Source organism: Anguilla rostrata, chromosome 10, assembly GCF_018555375.3.
Source record: "Anguilla rostrata isolate EN2019 chromosome 10, ASM1855537v3, whole genome shotgun sequence".
Lineage (NCBI taxonomy): Eukaryota > Metazoa > Chordata > Actinopteri > Anguilliformes > Anguillidae > Anguilla > Anguilla rostrata.
The window spans coordinates 11,928,045-11,945,388 of NC_057942.1; the positions used below are offsets into that span (position 1 = coordinate 11,928,045).

The 17,344-nt window shown below is 48.2% G+C and overlaps 1 protein-coding gene across 9 annotated transcripts in view; it reads left to right on the forward strand.

Moving 5' to 3' along the window:
• LOC135264971 (lysine-specific demethylase 2B-like) overlaps positions 1-17,344 on the forward strand; it is a 44,092-nt gene that overhangs the window by 20,544 nt on the left and 6,204 nt on the right. For 2 of the 9 annotated variants that reach the window (XM_064354098.1, XM_064354099.1), the window contains 5 exons: positions 11,496-11,720; positions 13,080-13,265; positions 14,251-14,337; positions 14,907-15,221; positions 16,427-17,310. In XM_064354098.1, the coding sequence (XP_064210168.1) occupies positions 11,496-11,720; positions 13,080-13,265; positions 14,251-14,337; positions 14,907-15,221; positions 16,427-17,310 (1,697 nt within the window). Of the gene's footprint in view, positions 1-1,195; positions 1,357-11,495; positions 11,721-13,079; positions 13,266-14,250; positions 14,338-14,906; positions 15,222-16,426; positions 17,311-17,344 lie in introns of those variants that run through there. The other 7 variants (XM_064354105.1, XM_064354106.1, XM_064354102.1 and 4 more) reach the window with 7 other exon arrangements.

The window sequence follows — 17,344 nt, forward strand, 5'->3', positions numbered from 1 at the left end:
AAATGTGAAAAAGGGGGGTGAATCCTTTCTGTGGCTGTGTGTACTGCTTGGTCTGGGTACAGTAAGTTCTGGTACTATCACTCATACAAATCAGGTGAACGCACTTGTGTTCTCCTACATCGTATGTTGCTCGGGGCTATTGGCTCTTAGTTATTGAATATATATTTATGTTACATACAATTATTTTTACATTTTAATACTAAGTTTGGGTTCAGCTTTCAATGCCACATCTATGTTATATAAGTGTAGGCTTATTAAACAACTGAATCTCAGAATATTTTTACACATCCATTTAAATACTAAAATGGATTCTCTTCTGTTTGTTTCAAAGATTCAGCTTGCTGTTCTGAGCACTGACTCATGTGACTCGGGGGAGGGGGGCATTTTGAAGCATTTTCTGTCCCCCCTAGAGACGGTGAATCAAATCAGGATGTGCTGACCTGTTTTTTTCCCCTCTGTGTAGAAAGTCCTCAACAAGATTTTTGTGTAATTTGTTTCTCCGTGGAAGTTACCAATGCAGTGCTCTATAACTGGAGTATTTACGGCTGGGGTTCGATTAAATACTGCAGAGTGATATTGCCTGCAGAGTGGTCTCTAGGTGTGACATATTTGGCCATTGTTATGTAAATCTGAGCTTGCAGTTAGTGCTTCAGTTTAACTGTGCTGGGAGTACTTTTTCATTTCCTGCTAGCAGGAGAAACAAAGGCATGGCATAGCTGCAAAGCATCGAAGGCATAGCAATCAAATCCTGACCAACTGATGATATCCTGTCACAGTAAGCAGGAAACTGGTAGACCTGTACAGTGGCTCTCAGAGCAGCATTTTTAATAAAGGAGGTAAAAAAAAAAGCAAACTACTGAAATTGCGATGCGCTATTTTTAGAATCGCTTGTTTTTTTCATTGGATTCTTGAACAGCCTAATTCGGTGATGTCTTCCACACGTCCCTACATCCAGCCCCCTCCTCTCTCTTTCTCGCTCTCTCTCGTTCCTCTCTCTCTCTCTCTCTTACATGCTCACACACACACACACGCACACACACAGGGCTGAAGCATGTAAGCCCAGCTGATGGTGGGTTCTCTTTGTGGCCAGCCCTTGTAATCATACACCATCTGGCTCTCCATTGGCTGGGCCGGCCCCCATTCTCCTGACCTCGCTGGTGAATATTCATGAGCCCGCTGCCTTGTGCCTGCCTGTGCGATTGCCTGCTCTCGTGTGGAGGGGAGGGCCAACCAGCAAACAGCAGCAGGCTGAGGCTCCTGCCATGTCAGTCTGTTCTGCGTTGGATGAACGATGATAGAACCATGGCCATGTCACTGAGCGCCGACGATGAGGATTACGACTCAGAGGCTGAGCAGGTTAGGCTACCCGCCGCCGCTGGAACGTGTGTGTATCGACCCGCGCGGGTTTGTGAAACGTGCGAGCAGAACCACGGGAGAGAAATACTATGTGTGTGTTGCATATGTGTGTAAGAAAGAGAGCGAGGGAGAGAGAGAGAGGATTTTCTCTCCCCACCCCCCTCTCCCTTTCCTCCCTGTCTTTCTTTCTTTCTCCCTCTCCACTGGCAGGATTGAGTGTGAGAATGTACAGGGAGCGGGGGGCACAATGCAAGCAGGGCTTGTCAATGCGGTGAGGAAGCCATTCAGTGCACAATCTGCCACAGGCCTCCCTGGGCAGCTGCTGCTTGTTCTGTGACAAAAAGGACAGGAGTGCAGTTTTTGATAGCAGCCTCCTCGGCCACACTGCGCGTCTGTTTACTGCCGTGCTGCGAGGGCTTCTCGCTCCTCTTGGTCAGTGTGATTCCTGGAGAATTCTCACCAGCTCTTAGATCCGGCCCCAGGCAAAGAGCAGAGTTATGTTTAACAGCAGATTCTATTTTCTCTCGCCGACTTCATAAGCAAACAGACAAAAAGACCTTTCAGATCCCCCTGCATGCATTTGCATCTCGGTGCTGCGTCTCATGTTTTTAGGATTGTGTAATGTACACTTGCCATCCTTTTTTTTTTCCTTCGGTGTGAAATGTTGTTGTTGGGTTTGCCTTCAGGACGTACGGTGACCATGTGATTGTATCAGAACGTCCCCTGTTGTGGGCATCCTTTGCATCACATGCTATTTCTAAGCGGCCCGGACTTGTTGTTCTGCCTTGACACTGTGACTTTGTTTGGTCTGGTACAGTGGAGGGGTGGAGGCCTTATACCATCCGGAGAGGTGACTGTCACGTCACGTCCTGCTGTAATGTGTCACTGGGAGAACGCAGAGCATTAATGGATGCTGTGGCTGTGCATGTTAGGTGGTCTCTTGCATCCGAAATTGCGTCCAGCACCCACAGAATGATATTTGTGTAGAGTTTTAGGGGTTGTGTCTTTGCAAATTCAGTGTGTTTCTCAACAGTCGCTCAGTTGATTGTATCCTGGGCTGTTTGGCATCCTTGTACCATTAATTGTACTAAGAATGGGGTCGCTTTGCACATTCTGTGTAGCTAAGGAGCAGGACATTTACAGCAACCATGAGGGTTTGGCATTCATATGGAGCTCTGGGTAAGGCCATTTACACATCAGTTTAACACGTTGCGAGAATGAGGTCTTAGTGTACGGCTGCCCAATCCACCAGTCGGCTTCTGTGTGGCCCTCTGTTACTCACTTTGTGGATGGCCAGTTATTTAGTTGCGTACCCATGACACCCAGTAACCTCTGTGGCTGTGGACACCTCAGTGATGTGGTCACATGAATGCCTACAGCCTTGGAGATTAGGGTTTGATTCTTTGATTTTTGTTTCTTCCAGACTGTAGACGTGCCGGGGTGTTTGTGCTCTTCCTCACAGAAAGACACAGGACAGTAACTGTGACACGCCAGCGTGGACTGCGATTTTTTTAAACTGCGGTTGATTGCTGATGATTGTTATTTTTAGATTTGTCTGCCTACCCCTTCCTCCGTACATGGAGAAATGCATGTAGGGACAGAAGCATTTTAAAGGATAGTGCCTCCAAGCCCGTGTCGTACATCCAGTGAGCAGAGCAGAAGCAACTGGTCAGCATTTATCTGTGCTTCTTCAGTTAGGCAGATTACTTTCGGCGTAGTGAGGAGTTTCATAATCCTTCGGTGGAATCATCAGGTTTCTTATGAATCACTTCCTCATTGTTTTAATTTTCTTTTGGTGGTGGTGGTGGTGGGGGGGGGCGTGCATATTTCAAGCCCTTTCCAAACATATTTCTTCTGAGTGCCCACTGCACTGTGCCTTTAAGAGGGCCACAGGCGTCTTGTTTGGCAGAAGTGGGGGAGGGGTACTGGTGGGAGCAGAAACAGAGGAACAATGAGAGGCTCCTCACTCTTGTGGTTTCTCTCTTGTTATGCCCTTGGGTCTTGTTTTGTAGACCTGTTCTGGCAGTTGATACCTATGAGGAATTCAAAGTGGAGAAAAAAAAATTTCTTTTGAAATTGAAGTTTAAGTTTTATTTTTGTACTGTCTGTGTGGAATGAAGATGTAACAGGTTGAAATGGTTATAGGATTTATTGAGTGAAATACTTCTCTGAAGATCTGCTTAAAAAAGGACAGAGATATGTATAGATAATACAAAGAGTTAAATGCAATGCAACCTCTTTTATAATTATTCACCTTTTTTTGGTTTACTCTAAATCGGTCTGCATTCACTTTCAGTTTGAATGACCTGACGAAAGTGGAAGGATTTAGCGCGTTGGCGTTCACACATCGAAGCTGTAAACAGCGCACCAGTTTATCCGAATCACTGACCGCCCTGCATCTGACCTCTAGAAGAAGCAATACAGAGCTTACTTTATACGTGTTCTTTTACACCTGGGCAGTCCAGCCCTGTTCCTGGAGATCTACCGTCCTGCAGGTTTTCACTCCGGCCGTAACAAAGCACAAATCATTCACCAGCTAGAGATCGTGAACTGCTAATTAGTAGAATCAGGTGTGCCAAATGAGGGTTGAAATGAAAACCCACAGGATGGTAGATCTCCAGGAACAGGGTTGGGCAGACCTGTTTTACACACATCAAAACTTCCAGCCTTGTTAATCAATAATAAGTTACTGGTTTCACCTTTGGCAAGTGAGCAGCTAGGAAAGAAAGCAAATTTTCACGAGTTTAGTTTTGGTTTAGGTGAGAATGGTCCGGTGTTTAGCCAACGGTCCAGGTAAAGCACATCTCCAGCACTCCACCGTACTGTGGTGAGGCCCTTCCACGGAGCTGGGAGGGTGGCGAGCCGTCAAAAGTCCCTCCCACAGCATGCTGGAACAATGAGTCAGAGCACAGCGATTTCCAGCAGCTAGCGTCCTCGGGCCGCGCGGGGAGCGGGGGCTACGCTGGCCCTTATCATGCTGTGGGATGAGCTGCTAAATGCTGGTCAGCTGTGATGGCTTTTGTTCGTGAAACGCTACTCCCACACACCAGCAGACAAGACTCAACTGTGTGTGAACTTTAAAGATGTTTTATGCTTGAGGTGCAAGCAAGAGAGATACAAAAAAAAAAAGGCTAACACCATTCTTTTTTGCTTTGTTTTTTCAGAGGCATTGTTGTTTAGACTTAATCCTTAATTGTGACTCAGATCTACATATCTTTGTGGGGTGGAACATGTTGAGCCTACCTGTGGAGCCCAGGTTGGTTGTTAGATGGGTTTCTTCACTGGCAAAGCTGCCTCAGTCTCAGATTGGGTCAGATTTGCTTGAGCCTCTGGAAGACCTCCTTATGAAGCTGGCCTTTATGGTGAAGATCAGCACTGTGTAGCAGGTGGGAGGACACTGCTTTCAGCTGCGTTGGGGGAGGGGGGCACTGCATCTTACTGCTCTGTTGTTCTGGGGTCTGCAGATTAAGCTTTGGGCGTAAAAAGGCAAGATACTACTGCGGATGTTTGTTCTGTGAGTCACTGAGGTGTCATTCAGAAAGCATCCTTTCCAAATGGGCTCGGTTGCCCAATAGTCTGTTTCTCAGAAGGTGAATTTAAATCATATCTGGAACCAAAAAAGCCTTTTCATTCACCTGTCATTCATAGAAATGCTGATGGTCACAAAATTTCCCGTCCCCATAAATATTGGCACGTACTTTACATTAGGTAATGCCCCAACATGCGGTGTTTTTCACATGGAGTCAGTGGAATCTTAGTGCCAGACCTGCTTCTTATAAAACCCAGGGGATCAGGACTTTGTGTTACATTACATTCTGCAGACACTCTTAGCATCAGCCGAGATCACACTAAAGTATTGAATACCTGTTGAGATCCCCTTGTGGCATGTAAGGATTTAATGTGATTCGCCTTCATCTTCCTCAGTGCCTTGCGGACAAGGTCTACAAATAAACTAATAACTGCTATCCAAGCACCACCTAGTAAATCCAGGCATCCATTATATATATATATCTCTTTCTTTCACTTGGCCTCAATATCAGAAAAACTCATGAAAAATCTCTTTCTTGCTCTCCCCCTCTCTCTCTTCTGTGTCCTGGGGTTTCTGTTTCTGTCTCAGACAATAGAAGGCAATACAAAGCATAATGCATGCATGGCATATTGCTTTATTTGATGCCGAGAGGCCAAGTTGAAAGGACGAGTTGGGGTCCGAAGGTAATGTTTGTTCTCCGGAGTTCAGGGTTGGGGGGGGGGTGTCTGATTGAGTCACACTGGACTAATTGTGTCCAGCCTGAAGCATTCCTGAGATAAGAGCTCTTTGTATTCAGTACACATTGGAAAAGCAGCTCTTCTTGTTCAAAGGTCTCAGAATGTCATCTGCAAGAATCTCAGCAATTTATGTCAAGGCGCTTGATGTATGTTTTATTTGAAAGGATTTTGTACCTGCTTGAGATCTTTAAATTGATCTTGTGCTATCCCCAGCTCACTCAAGCCTTATGTCATCTAATGGCGATAAATGTTTTTGCTTCGAACAAACAGACCAGCAATTCATTTGGTGAAGTAAACAGTTTTTGTCACTGTTGCTATGCACTGTTTGTATGACATCAGTTTGCATTTACACCCTCTCTTGTGTGCAGGACTATATAATTTCCTATGTTGGGCCGTGCTTAAAACTTTTAACTCCTAAAATGTGATTTTATGGCTTGTAGAGCTGTTCAAGACGAGCAGACACATAAAGTGTTATCTGTCTGCCCATTTTCCATGTTTACACCCATCACTCCATCACAACGCCATCCTCTGTCAATTTTAGAGGGTACAGAAGATTCCAGAGGGCATACAGCGAGTCACCGTTCATTTTACTCTGATGTATACTACCTGAGCTGCACAGCCATTGCATTGACACCTGAGCGTCATATGTAGCTGGTACAGGCAGACCGCAAGCACCAATTTGACCAGAGGTGTTGTGCGATGAGGCGGGACTCCTGGCTATGGGTGGGAGTCCATTTGATTTGATATTGGGGTGTGGTGCAGGTCATCGCACAGAGAACCAGTGCTATTGCTAGATATATAACATTTAACAAAATGAGCCAGCCATCATTCAGAACTTTTGTAGGAAACTCCCAAGAGTAATAACTAAAACAGCCATTTTGTCACTTAGCAAGAATTTTAAGTCATGGATGAAGTCCTGGAGCAAGGTTTATTGTCAGCGTTTTAATTAAACATCATGTTCTTGCTTTTTCTGTGTACATTTACAGTGAAAACCTTTCATGTATAATTTTAAATTAGACTTTCGTTTTTTTTAATGCTGTAATTGTATGCATCTTAAATTAGTTTTAGTAACTGAGATTTTTAGATGGTGAAGAACTCCTTAAAGAAAATAATGGAATTCTGCTGTACTTAAAACGAAAGCAACAGAAATAAAAAAAAAAACTGAGTAGGTGCTTCTGAGAAGATGTAGGCTGACCTGTAATAGAACCCAGGAAGGGCTGGCTGGTTTTGAGCAGTACAGTCATGTGGTGAGTCAGAGCCTTTGTGCTCCCAGGATGCTACAGCGTACAGTCACCCTGTAGCGTGAAGCAGCGCTTTGTTCTCCCAGTGGACCCGCGCCGTACTGCTTCTGTCCTTAATCTTGTGAAAATTGCACATGCTATTATAAGATTAAAAAGATTTTCTCCCCTTTTCTATTCTTAAGCCAGTACAGTTTGTGAATGGAGATTATATAAGATGCTGTCAGAGGGTCCATGTTTGTCAGTGAGCTGTGATTCAAAGGGGCCTTGGATAAGCTATTATCAAGGAACGCTGTGGGCTGCTGAATGTACACAGCCCCCGGGCGGGGGGGGCGGGGGGGGGTCTTGGGGAGCTGCTTGGCTATATCATATGATCATTTCTGCCTCCTGAAAATGCAGTTGAATAAATTAAGATGTACTCTGTTTTATCAGTCAGACTGAAGCATTTCCTGTGGGGGAATTCCAGACATTAAAAGCCCCCACTATTCATTAGAGGTGCTAATGCTGTCCTCTGTTTGGCAAACATTACCCAAAGGTCTTTGTGTTATTTACCAGAATGTCAGAGCAGGTTTGTTTAGGCATATTCAGTCCCTATGGTCCATGTCAAACTCTGGGTAGAACTCTGTTTCCCAGTGGAAGTGTTTTTCTCGTTTTTGTGGTAGAGATGAACACTGATCCTTATGTGTCCACTGTGAGGCTGTGTTAATGGTTTCATGTTAAATGGTATAGTTCTGTAGAAACCGTGCTGGTGGGGGGGGGGGTGGGGGGGGTCTATGGCAGAATGAGCACAGCCATGCTGACAGGGCAGCAGCGGTGTACCAGATCCTGATTTCACAACTCCCGAACGTGGGATTTGGTTGCGGACCAGTGTCTGTGAGACAGAGGCCTTGCTCCTGCGAGTGGCTGAGTCAGCGTGTTCGCTGTGCAGAGGCCACCTCCTCACGGTGCTGTGGTGTCTCTGTGTTTCACCTCCCTGTGTGCCGCGGAGTTAACTCCTCTGAACTATCACCCACTCCGGTGCAAAGTGCAGAAACTAATTAAAAGCCACCCGCCAGTACAATCAATTAAATTATTAATGGTTTAACGAGGCTTGTAAAATTCCCACCTGTGCATGCTGGGACACTAGTACTCTTCTGTGCAGGAGGGACCAGAGACCCTGTAGGTTTTTATGAACTTATTTAACATTTGTTTAGTACAGGCCCATATAGATAAACATATTTTAGTGTTCATGTTTTGTTCAGGTTACTGTCAACGGTGTTTGTCATTCTTTTACAAGGACAATTCAGGTAACGTGTCCGTCTCAGGTTTATGACAGCGATCAGTGACATCATATATTCAAAACTACGGTTTTTTGTGGGCTCTCCGTTTGCAAGAGGAAGCGAGCAGTGCCGCTGTGGGACTGTAGAGTCCTTTGTGAGAGCCATCCAATTCCAGAAGATACCCCTCCATAACAAACCCCCTGATTGAAAAAAATAAAATTACATTTGCACTGGAATGCATTGCTGCTGCCTCCCTTCTCATTAGATGTCTCTTTGTTTTTTGTCACCCTGTGTGACCATAGTTGAGTGCCTGTGATTGGCTCACAGCTAATCTTGGAACAATGCATCCTGGGTATCTGGGAGCAGAAGGAAAGAGGCACTCGCATGGAATCCCTTTGATGTTTTGCATAAATCTCATCTCGTAAGTGTTGCTTTATATAGAAAATCAGAACAGCCCGCATAACAACGTAAACCGACGCTCGCGTGCACACACACACACATTCAGCTCACCCAAGTCTGCATGTGCATTTGTGCACGCAGAGAACACATGCAGCACACTGCCACATTGGCCTGAAGCCATGCACACCAGAGGCTGTGTGGGCAAAAAAGATGAAAAAATAACTGGAAGGGCTCAGACCTTGTAATGAAAATTGTTCAGCATCAAAGAAAGCCCCCTGTCCCTTCCCTTTTGCAGAGCCCTTTTGCTATAGATTTCAACTTTTCTCCTCTATCCTGAAATAGCTTAATTTGAATAGTTACAACTTAAGCAGATGTGTTGCCTGGAGGACACTGACTGGCCCTTTAGCAACAAAAGCAAATTTGAGAATGAAGTGTTATGGCGTGAAGGTTATTGCGTACTTAAGCTGGTGTTTGAGACGGTGGTTATTTACACGTGCCATCGGGGATTTTCTGAAGTCTCATCTTTTTTATGTTTACCACGATATTCATTCAGCCTCTTTCCGAACGTGTTCAAATGCTCATGCTGTCCCTTTTTCAAACCCTGCAACCTTGGTAGGGCTGGAGGGGGGGGGGGGGGCGGCCTCTAATGCACGTTACCCTCTTCCTCTCTCTTAAATGGGATGGGTTGACCCCAGTGCGATTGACAAACTCACACTGCTGCATGTAAATGAGGAGCGGGCCTGACATCGCTGGCACTAGATGTCACTGTATCCCCGAGAGAGGCGGCGGTATCTGGGGCTGCGGTGGCTGGATCACAGAGCCACGACAGTGACGGGTTTATAAATAGGCAGGCCATTGTTAGCGCTGCTACAGGTAACAGAAGCCAGGGTAGCAGCAGTGTCACGTTGCAGCGCTTGTACCCACTCAGCCTGCCTCCCCCTTCCTGGCTTTACCCAGCAGCTGTCAAGCTGACATTGTCTCGGGCTCGCTGGTTATCTAACCCAGCGCACGCATCGGCTATGAATCTACGGTGTGACATAATCTGCGTTTTGGCAGAGAAAAGGCAAGGGTCCGACTGACTGTGAGTTAGTGCCAGCTGACCAGATGAATGGGTGAATCATGGGAGGGGAGAATGCTCAATCCTTAATCGTCTGTGAAATGAATGCGAATGTGAGTGACCACAGAGGTATTTCGCTCCGTAATGATTTTGTACACGCTGTCATTTTGACATTTTAACGTTTTTTTTTTCCTGTCCTGATATGAACCTAATATGTAAAAATGTATAATACGGGGAGGAAGTGTGTCTAAATACACAATACATGCTGCGTTCTTTAAGCTTCAAGCTTAAGTCTTTTTTCCTTGGGGTGATTCAGGTCACTGGGCTGTGACTTGGCGAGCACGCCCAGTCTGTAAAGGTATAGCAGCGGGCATCAGATCGAAGAGTGACGGCAGATCCCTCTCTGATGCGGTCGGCCTGACCTCTACGCTCACGCGCCCGGTGCGTCGGTTGAGAAATTCGCGAGGGCTTTGTCGCGCCGCGGGTCACGTGACCTTCGATTGAGCCGCGCTGGAGCGGTCGAGGAAGCGTGTGAGATGACCCTCACCTTTCCCCTTATTTTTTTTGCCACGGTCCCGTGTGGAGGACGTAGCGTAGCATTAGCATCCCCTTCTTGGCTGTGGCGGTCTCAGAGTGACAGAGCGCAGAGGGTGTCCTCCTCTGCCTCGCACAGAGACGCTCTGCCGATCCCAGTGTGCAGCTGGCTGCAGGAATGCCTGCTCTGAGATCGGCTTTCAGCGCTGTGTGAGTGTTGGCTGCATGCTTTCCATGTCTGCTCTGATCTCCCAGAGTCGTCAGCTGACCAGCAAGTTTCCCCCTGGTGCTTCCTCTGCTCTTAATAATCTGTAACCAGAACCTGGCTGCTGTGATTTCTGCTCCTTGTAACATGCAATTTATGTACTTTTAAGTACGTTTATACCTTTTAAGTGCTCTTCTGAAGCTCATTTGTCTTGCAGCTAGGTTCAGGAGAGTCTGAAAACACAGGTGGTTTTGAATCAAGGCCTTTGTTCTGACTTGAGAGGTCAAAAATATAGAATAGACTCTACCTTGTGCATCAAAACAGGCAGCGTGTTTCTGAGCTTCTTGTCTACCGTGGGTGGTGGTATTTCCTTGTTACATGAGGAATAAATTCTTCAACTGTGTTGCACCTGTTGGGAGTTTTGACCAATGAAAGCCGCATGCTGCTGGCCAGAGGACACATTCCCAGAGTGCTGTTGAATTATGGGATACTGGTGGAAATTTCAAAAGGCAGTTGCGAGGAGCCCGTGAAAGTCCCCGCGTGTGGGTAGGTCAGTATGTTGGCGGTTTTGCCTGAGTCACTGCTCCCCTCCTTGCTCTGTGAGTGGGTGATATGATACTGTCTGACACGCTGTTCCTCCCACGCACGCTAAGCAAGACTTTGCCATTGACTGAGGGGTGAGAGAGAGTCCTGAGCACAGGGCTAAGGGTGCTGTCTGGATGAGGCGGCAGTGTTGTGCATTAGTGCAAGAACCGGGCTTGGAGGTTGTGGGTTCAAATCTCAGGCACTGGCATGGTACCCTTGGGTCAGGACCCTAACCTTCTATATATCCAGCTGGGTAAATATAGCAAATGTAAGTGGAATCTGTTCTGAACAAGAACTTATAATGTAAATAATGTTGATAAAGTTTAGGAGAGACAAAGGCCAGGATTCAGTCAACATTTAGGCTTAATGTTGCCTATAAGTAAATGTGCAGGTGAATTTTTTATTCTCTGTTTAGTAGCTTAATTTTCATAATAGCTGAGCTTACCAAATGGTTTGTTTGTATAGAAAAACGATTGTATTTAGCCTCTAATCAAAGTTAAGAGCAAATGTTGGCAGAATCCCGGTGTGAAACTAAGCAGATGACTGGCAGGGCCGTTTCTCCATAAGAGGCTGACCGAGCTCGTCTGTTCCCCCAGCAGCGGCCCGCCAACCGGCCCAAGCCCAAGATGGGGGCGTCCACGGCGGTCAAGCTGCCAGCGAGCCGCTCCACGTCGGGGGCACGGCGGCGCCGGACGCGCTGCAGGAAGTGCGAGGCCTGCCTGCGGACGGAGTGCGGCGAGTGCCACTTCTGCAAGGACATGAAGAAGTTCGGCGGGCCGGGGCGCATGAAGCAGTCCTGCATCATGAGGCAGTGCATCGCGGTGAGTCCCGCCGCCGTCCCGCCGCCACGGGGAGGGCCTCGCCCCCGCGCGCGGCTCGGTAACGTCAGCCAGCGCTGGGGGAACGACAAGGACCAGAATTTCTAACAAATTTAATTGAGAGTTAGATTTGATCTGCGTGTTATAAAATTGAATGCTTTTCACTCATAACACATACAAATATATATACATGCTGTATCTGCAGATTTTTAAAGCCGGTTTTTCAGTGAGGATATGTTCATTTTCTGATTATAAATGGTCAGTGCAGCTCCGTGTTTTAGTTAGGTGTGGTCCAGTAAAATAGCTTGAATGGTTCGGGTGCTTTACGACGATAAGGTGGAATGATCAAGGAGAGGGGCTGAAATGTTCTCTGTTAAAGATTAACGTCCCCCGTTTCTGCATTCTTAAGTTATCTGCAGTCTGCATCAGTGTGTGACTGTGTGTGTGGGTGTGTGGCTGCATGTGATGTGTGTGTGTGTATGTGTTTATTAATAACTGTGGTCAGTTCTTTGAGAATGTACAAAAGTTGTGTTCAGTAAGAGCTGTGTTCTGTTCAGCATTGAGATTAGTTTTAAGTCTGCTAAAAGATTATTCTATCAAGGTTAGACCCAGCCTATGTCTGTCTTGGGGCAATCCTTAATGTTACATGAAAGTGATTACACAGTCTTGTGGTTTAATTGTTTGTCTTGTGCTAAAAAGGGCCAATAAACTGGTGTGGCCTGGGGCACATTTGTGATTCAGTTCAGCAATATTAGGCATTCCGTCATGCTCAGCTGATATGCAAGTGGTGCCTTGATGAGACCTGGAGGAAATAGTGCAATATAATGTAAATGTTTCACTGAGTGCGGCACTTAATAAGGAAGTGAGAAATGGCTTTTCGTTGTAGGGTATGTTTTGTGTTCAATTATAATCATGATTCAAGCTGTTTTTTATAATTGGGTTGTTCCTTGTTTACTTAGGGTTCAGTATGTTAGTTGCACACTCTTAAGAGGATTAGCACAGCTTTTAGGATGTCCAGTGCATTTTGCGTATTGATAACTCTGTGTGGTAGACAGTGTGCTATGGGCACTGTTCAATGTGTAGGATGTGTAACCCAGGGTTCAGTGTTAGGTGCACAGCTTCCAGTATGCTAGGTGAATGGTGTTCAGCAAGTGTATTAGATATTAAAAACAAAAACCTGTACCCAGTGTTCACTGTGCGATGTACAAACACTTCCTTCCTTTATTTGCTCCAAATGCAATGCATGAGAGTGCAATGTTCAGTATATTAGGTGTACAGCTTTCTGCGTGTTAGGTGCACAGTGTTCAGGGTGTTAGGACCGCAGTGTTGAGGCAGCCTTGTTCCCATCCTGCGGCCCCACAGCCCGTGCTGCCCCACACTGCGGTGTGCCTGGTGTGTGGAGAGGCGGGCAAAGAGGACACGGTGGAGGAGGAGGAGGACAAGTTCAACGTCATGTTGATGGAGTGCTCCATCTGCAACGAGATCGTGCACCCCGGCTGCCTGAAGGTGAGCGCGGGGAGGGACCCACCATCTCCATTTTGGATCCAGGTTTGTCTCCTGTCCTGAGCCCGTGTCTATGTGCGTCCTCCCCAACAGGTGGCACTACAGCCATTCGCGACACTTAGATCCGGTGAAGCTTTATCACGCCTCTTTTGACTCAACTAACGTGTGGTAATGCATCACGTTCACTCCTCAACACTTCCAATGATAAACTGGGGGACATGTTAGTGGTTTTATGTGCTGGCAGATGAACTATATCCTTCCGCTGCTTTGCTTTCCCATAAAATACAAGAGTCCCCCCCCGACCCCCCCACTCCCCCAAATGAGCTAAATCTTGCCTTGGATAGCAGAGGGAAGGAAAGGGGCTGCCAAGACCAGACTAAAACAAAAAACACCTTGTTGTGGCTCAGCTTGATGAGCTACATGTAAAACAAAATGCAAAACAGCTGACAGTGGCTCTGCGAGCTCCCCCGGCCCCAGCGCAGGCAAATTAGCTTCGCCCAGAGCCGTTCCCAGCCCAGGAAACCGTCCTCTCGTAAACATGAGCCCGGCTGCAGGAACACCGCACTCTTAGAACATAATGGAACCGGATCGCTGCATCACAATCCAGAGGATCCAGGAATGTGACCTTCAAACAGCATTATAACCATTCGCTGTCAGCTGAATTTCATTTAAGTGTGCTTGTTTTTTTGGGAAAGGGGTGGGGGGTTGTGTGGGTACTGTATTTGATTTGTTTTATGATGTTCCCCAGGGGTGAAGGGGCGTTAAACTGGTAAACACAGGAGGTGGAGGCCACTTCACTCACACTTTCTGTTCCCTTTTTACTCATCACTGCGGTGAACAAGCCAGCCTTTTACTTTCTCCTTCTCTTTCAGCTTTCAAAATGTCTGAACACGTTCACTGAGCCAAGGAGCAGGGGGGTGGAAAGGGTGGAAAGGGTGGGGGGGTTGGGGGTGGACAAACCTCTATTTTCCCTCCTTCTCTCTGACTCTCTCCATCTCGCTTTCCGTCTCTCTCTCTCTCTCCCCCTCAGGTCAAAGACGCAGGCGGAGTTGTGAATGACGAGCTTCCTAACTGCTGGGAGTGTCCCAAATGCAATCACGCTGGGAAGACGGGGAAAGTGAGTATCTGAGAGGGAGTGTGACAGGACCATGTCTCTCTTTAACTGCAGGTGATGTGCATTTGCTGTCAGTAAGGAATGTTCATATAGGAAATTCATCTTTACTTATTCTTTTGACAACAGGGCGACTCTTATTTTAATGAATATTTTTCATCAAGCTTTTCAGCACTGTGTCAAAATCAATTGATGGTATATGAGATTTATTTCTGTTGTAAAACTTTTGAGAATATGGAGCTGGAAGCTTTGGTCTGATCTCAGCTCTAAAGCTTAAAGCTGTCGGCCTGTTTTAGCCTTTGCCAAAAAATGACTGTGCCTTTATTTTGTGGTCTGTACTTCCTGTTAATCTAAAGATGACAGGCTGTCACATGACTTGGTGCCCCTTCTTAATTACTAGAGAGGGACTGGTATGTGCTATGTTCTCCCTGTTGAGCGCTGAACTGCCAGGCATGGTAATCTTATCTCTGCTCACACATGCTTTGGACCTATAGCTGCAGTCTAAAGAAAGTTAACTACCTGACTGCGATAGGCATAAGGTATAAAGTTGTCTTTGGCCTTTTTCCTACCTTTTGGCCTACAAGCAAAAAAGAGGTCCAGGGTTTAAGTACGCGTCCAACCTCCCGGGATCCCTGCTGAAGGAGCAGCGCTCCAACCGCGACCTGAAGGACGAGGCCGACCTAGCCGGCGCCGCCGTCGCCGTGGTCGCCACCGCCAAGAGGAAAGCCGAGCGGGAGGAGACCCCCAAGCGCAAGCCCGAGGAGCCCCCCAAGAAGCGCCCGTCCCTCACGCCGTCCGACGGCCTGCCCCTGCCGAGGGCCGAGGAGAACCCGCTCAGGAAGAAGAGGAAGCTCTTTGAGAAGGACCCGGACCCCATTGTAAGGAAACGGGTACGGTGCCCTCCGCTCTTACCCTCTACCACTCCTCCATTTTCTTCCATCTTTTCCTAGGGGTGTATGACTCCAAAATAAGTATAATTGGTACTTCTGTAACATTATTGTGTTTAAATATTGCATCATTTATTATGTTTAGTTGTACAGTCATGATTTTGATAGACAAAAATGTCACAGTGACCAGTCTGGAGTTTTTTGTTGTCGCTGCAACGTTAAATTGTGTTTAAACCACAGAGGGAAAGTGACATCTTATTGCCTTGTTTTATTAATGCACTTGTTGTGAAGACAAAAGGTGATCCGTGGCTGTTTCCCATCAGGCCTGGAAGGCTAGCTGAGCTAATTAGTGTTAGCGGTGCAGGTTTGCGCGGCCTCAGGGGAGCCCGCAGGCCTCTGTTACTCATCCTCCTGGCTTCGGTCCAAGGGCACATTTGTCATGTTTAACTGTTGCAAATGTTTCATGGAGATCAGCAGACAGCTGTATTGCCACCTTTAGGAGTTACTGCTTACTGATTTCTGACTGAAAATAAAAGCAGAGCTGATCTGATATGATCTGAACTGATCGCCCGCTGTAAGATGCTTACTTTAATGGTTGTTATTAATTTGCATTGCAGATATTTTTACTGTAGCGACATGAATTGCATCTGTTCACACAGCTGGGGATTAACTGTGGGGCAATGTGGGTTAAGTGCCTGGTACAGTGGCAGTGCCCTTTGGGGGCCTGGTTATGAGCTCAGGTACCCAATCACAAGGGCACAGCGTTGCCCATGGTAACGACCACATAGAGGTGCTCTCACAAACATGCCTTTGATAAGCGGTTGTAGTATTCCCTAAACCCCCCCGTACTTATAAGTGCACCCACCCCCTCATCCCCCCTGCCTCCAGCCTCGCCCAGTGCACAGCGTTCCCCAGCACTTAGGTCAGAGCCGGGGAGGAAACAGGCAGCTTCTGTCTGGGAAACTCCTTCACTCCTCGTTCCCAAATCCAGCATCCGTACAGCAGACAAATAGAAAACACAGTCCACAGTATAAATGCTGCTGCTGTGGTGGCATATAGCAGTGATCCTGTATACCCCTCAGTGAGGTGGCACAGCTCTGCAGGGCTGTGATTCTGGGCTTGTTTTGCAGCTGGTAGTGCTGCCCTCTAGAGGCCTGCTGGAGGCTCTGGGATGTGCTGATGACCCTGTGATCATCTCCCTCTCGCAGAGAAAGTCCTGGAAGGCCGATGACCCGCTGATCCCCAAGCTGCTGAGGCAAATCAAGACGGAGCAGGAGGAGGAAGAGGAGGACAGGGAGCTGGAGGAGAGGGAGTCAGAGCGCGAGCAGGGGCCAGAGGAGGAGGAGGAGGATGACGAGGAGGAGGAGGAAGAGGAGGAGGAAGACGAGCAGGAGGATTGCGCGGGAGAGGCGGAGGATGAGGGGGCGGAGGAGGCCGACGAGGAGGACGCGGGGGAGGACCTGCTGAGCCCCCCGGTCAGGACGCCGGCCCGCGAGAGCGACCAGTCGCGCTCCAGCTCCCCGAGGGCGGGGCCCAGCAGCGAGGGCGGCAGTGAGCCGCAGGAGAAGGGCCGTCTGCGGGCGCGGCGCAAGCGCAAGCTCCCCAACAAGGAGCTGAGCAAGGAGCTGAGCAAGGAGCTCAACCAGGAGATCCAGAAGACCGAGGACAGCCTGGCCAATGAGAACTGCCAGCCCCTCAAGTCGGAGCCCGAGAGCGAGAACGAGGAGCCCAAGCGGACGCTCAACAACGGCGGCGAGCCGGGCGCCGACCGCTTCCGCCTCAAGGGCCGCGAGGTGAACGGGGGCCCCCGGGAGCTGCGCCTGCACCCGCACCTCCAGCAGCTCTCCCCGCTGGGCCTCAACCGGAGCTCGCAGGGCGGCCGGCCCCCGCCCTCCCGCTCCCCGCCCAAGTGCGTCCAGATGGAGCGCCACGTGATCCGGCCCCCGCCCATCAGCCCCCCGCCCGACCGCCTGCCCCTGGTGGATGGGGAGACGCACGCGCTGCGCCGCGAGGTGTGGATGGCCGTGTTCAGCCACCTCAGCCACCGGGAGCTCTGCGTCTGCATGCGCGTCTGCAAGACCTGGAACCGATGGTACGTGATGCTCACACACCCGTCCTGTACATGC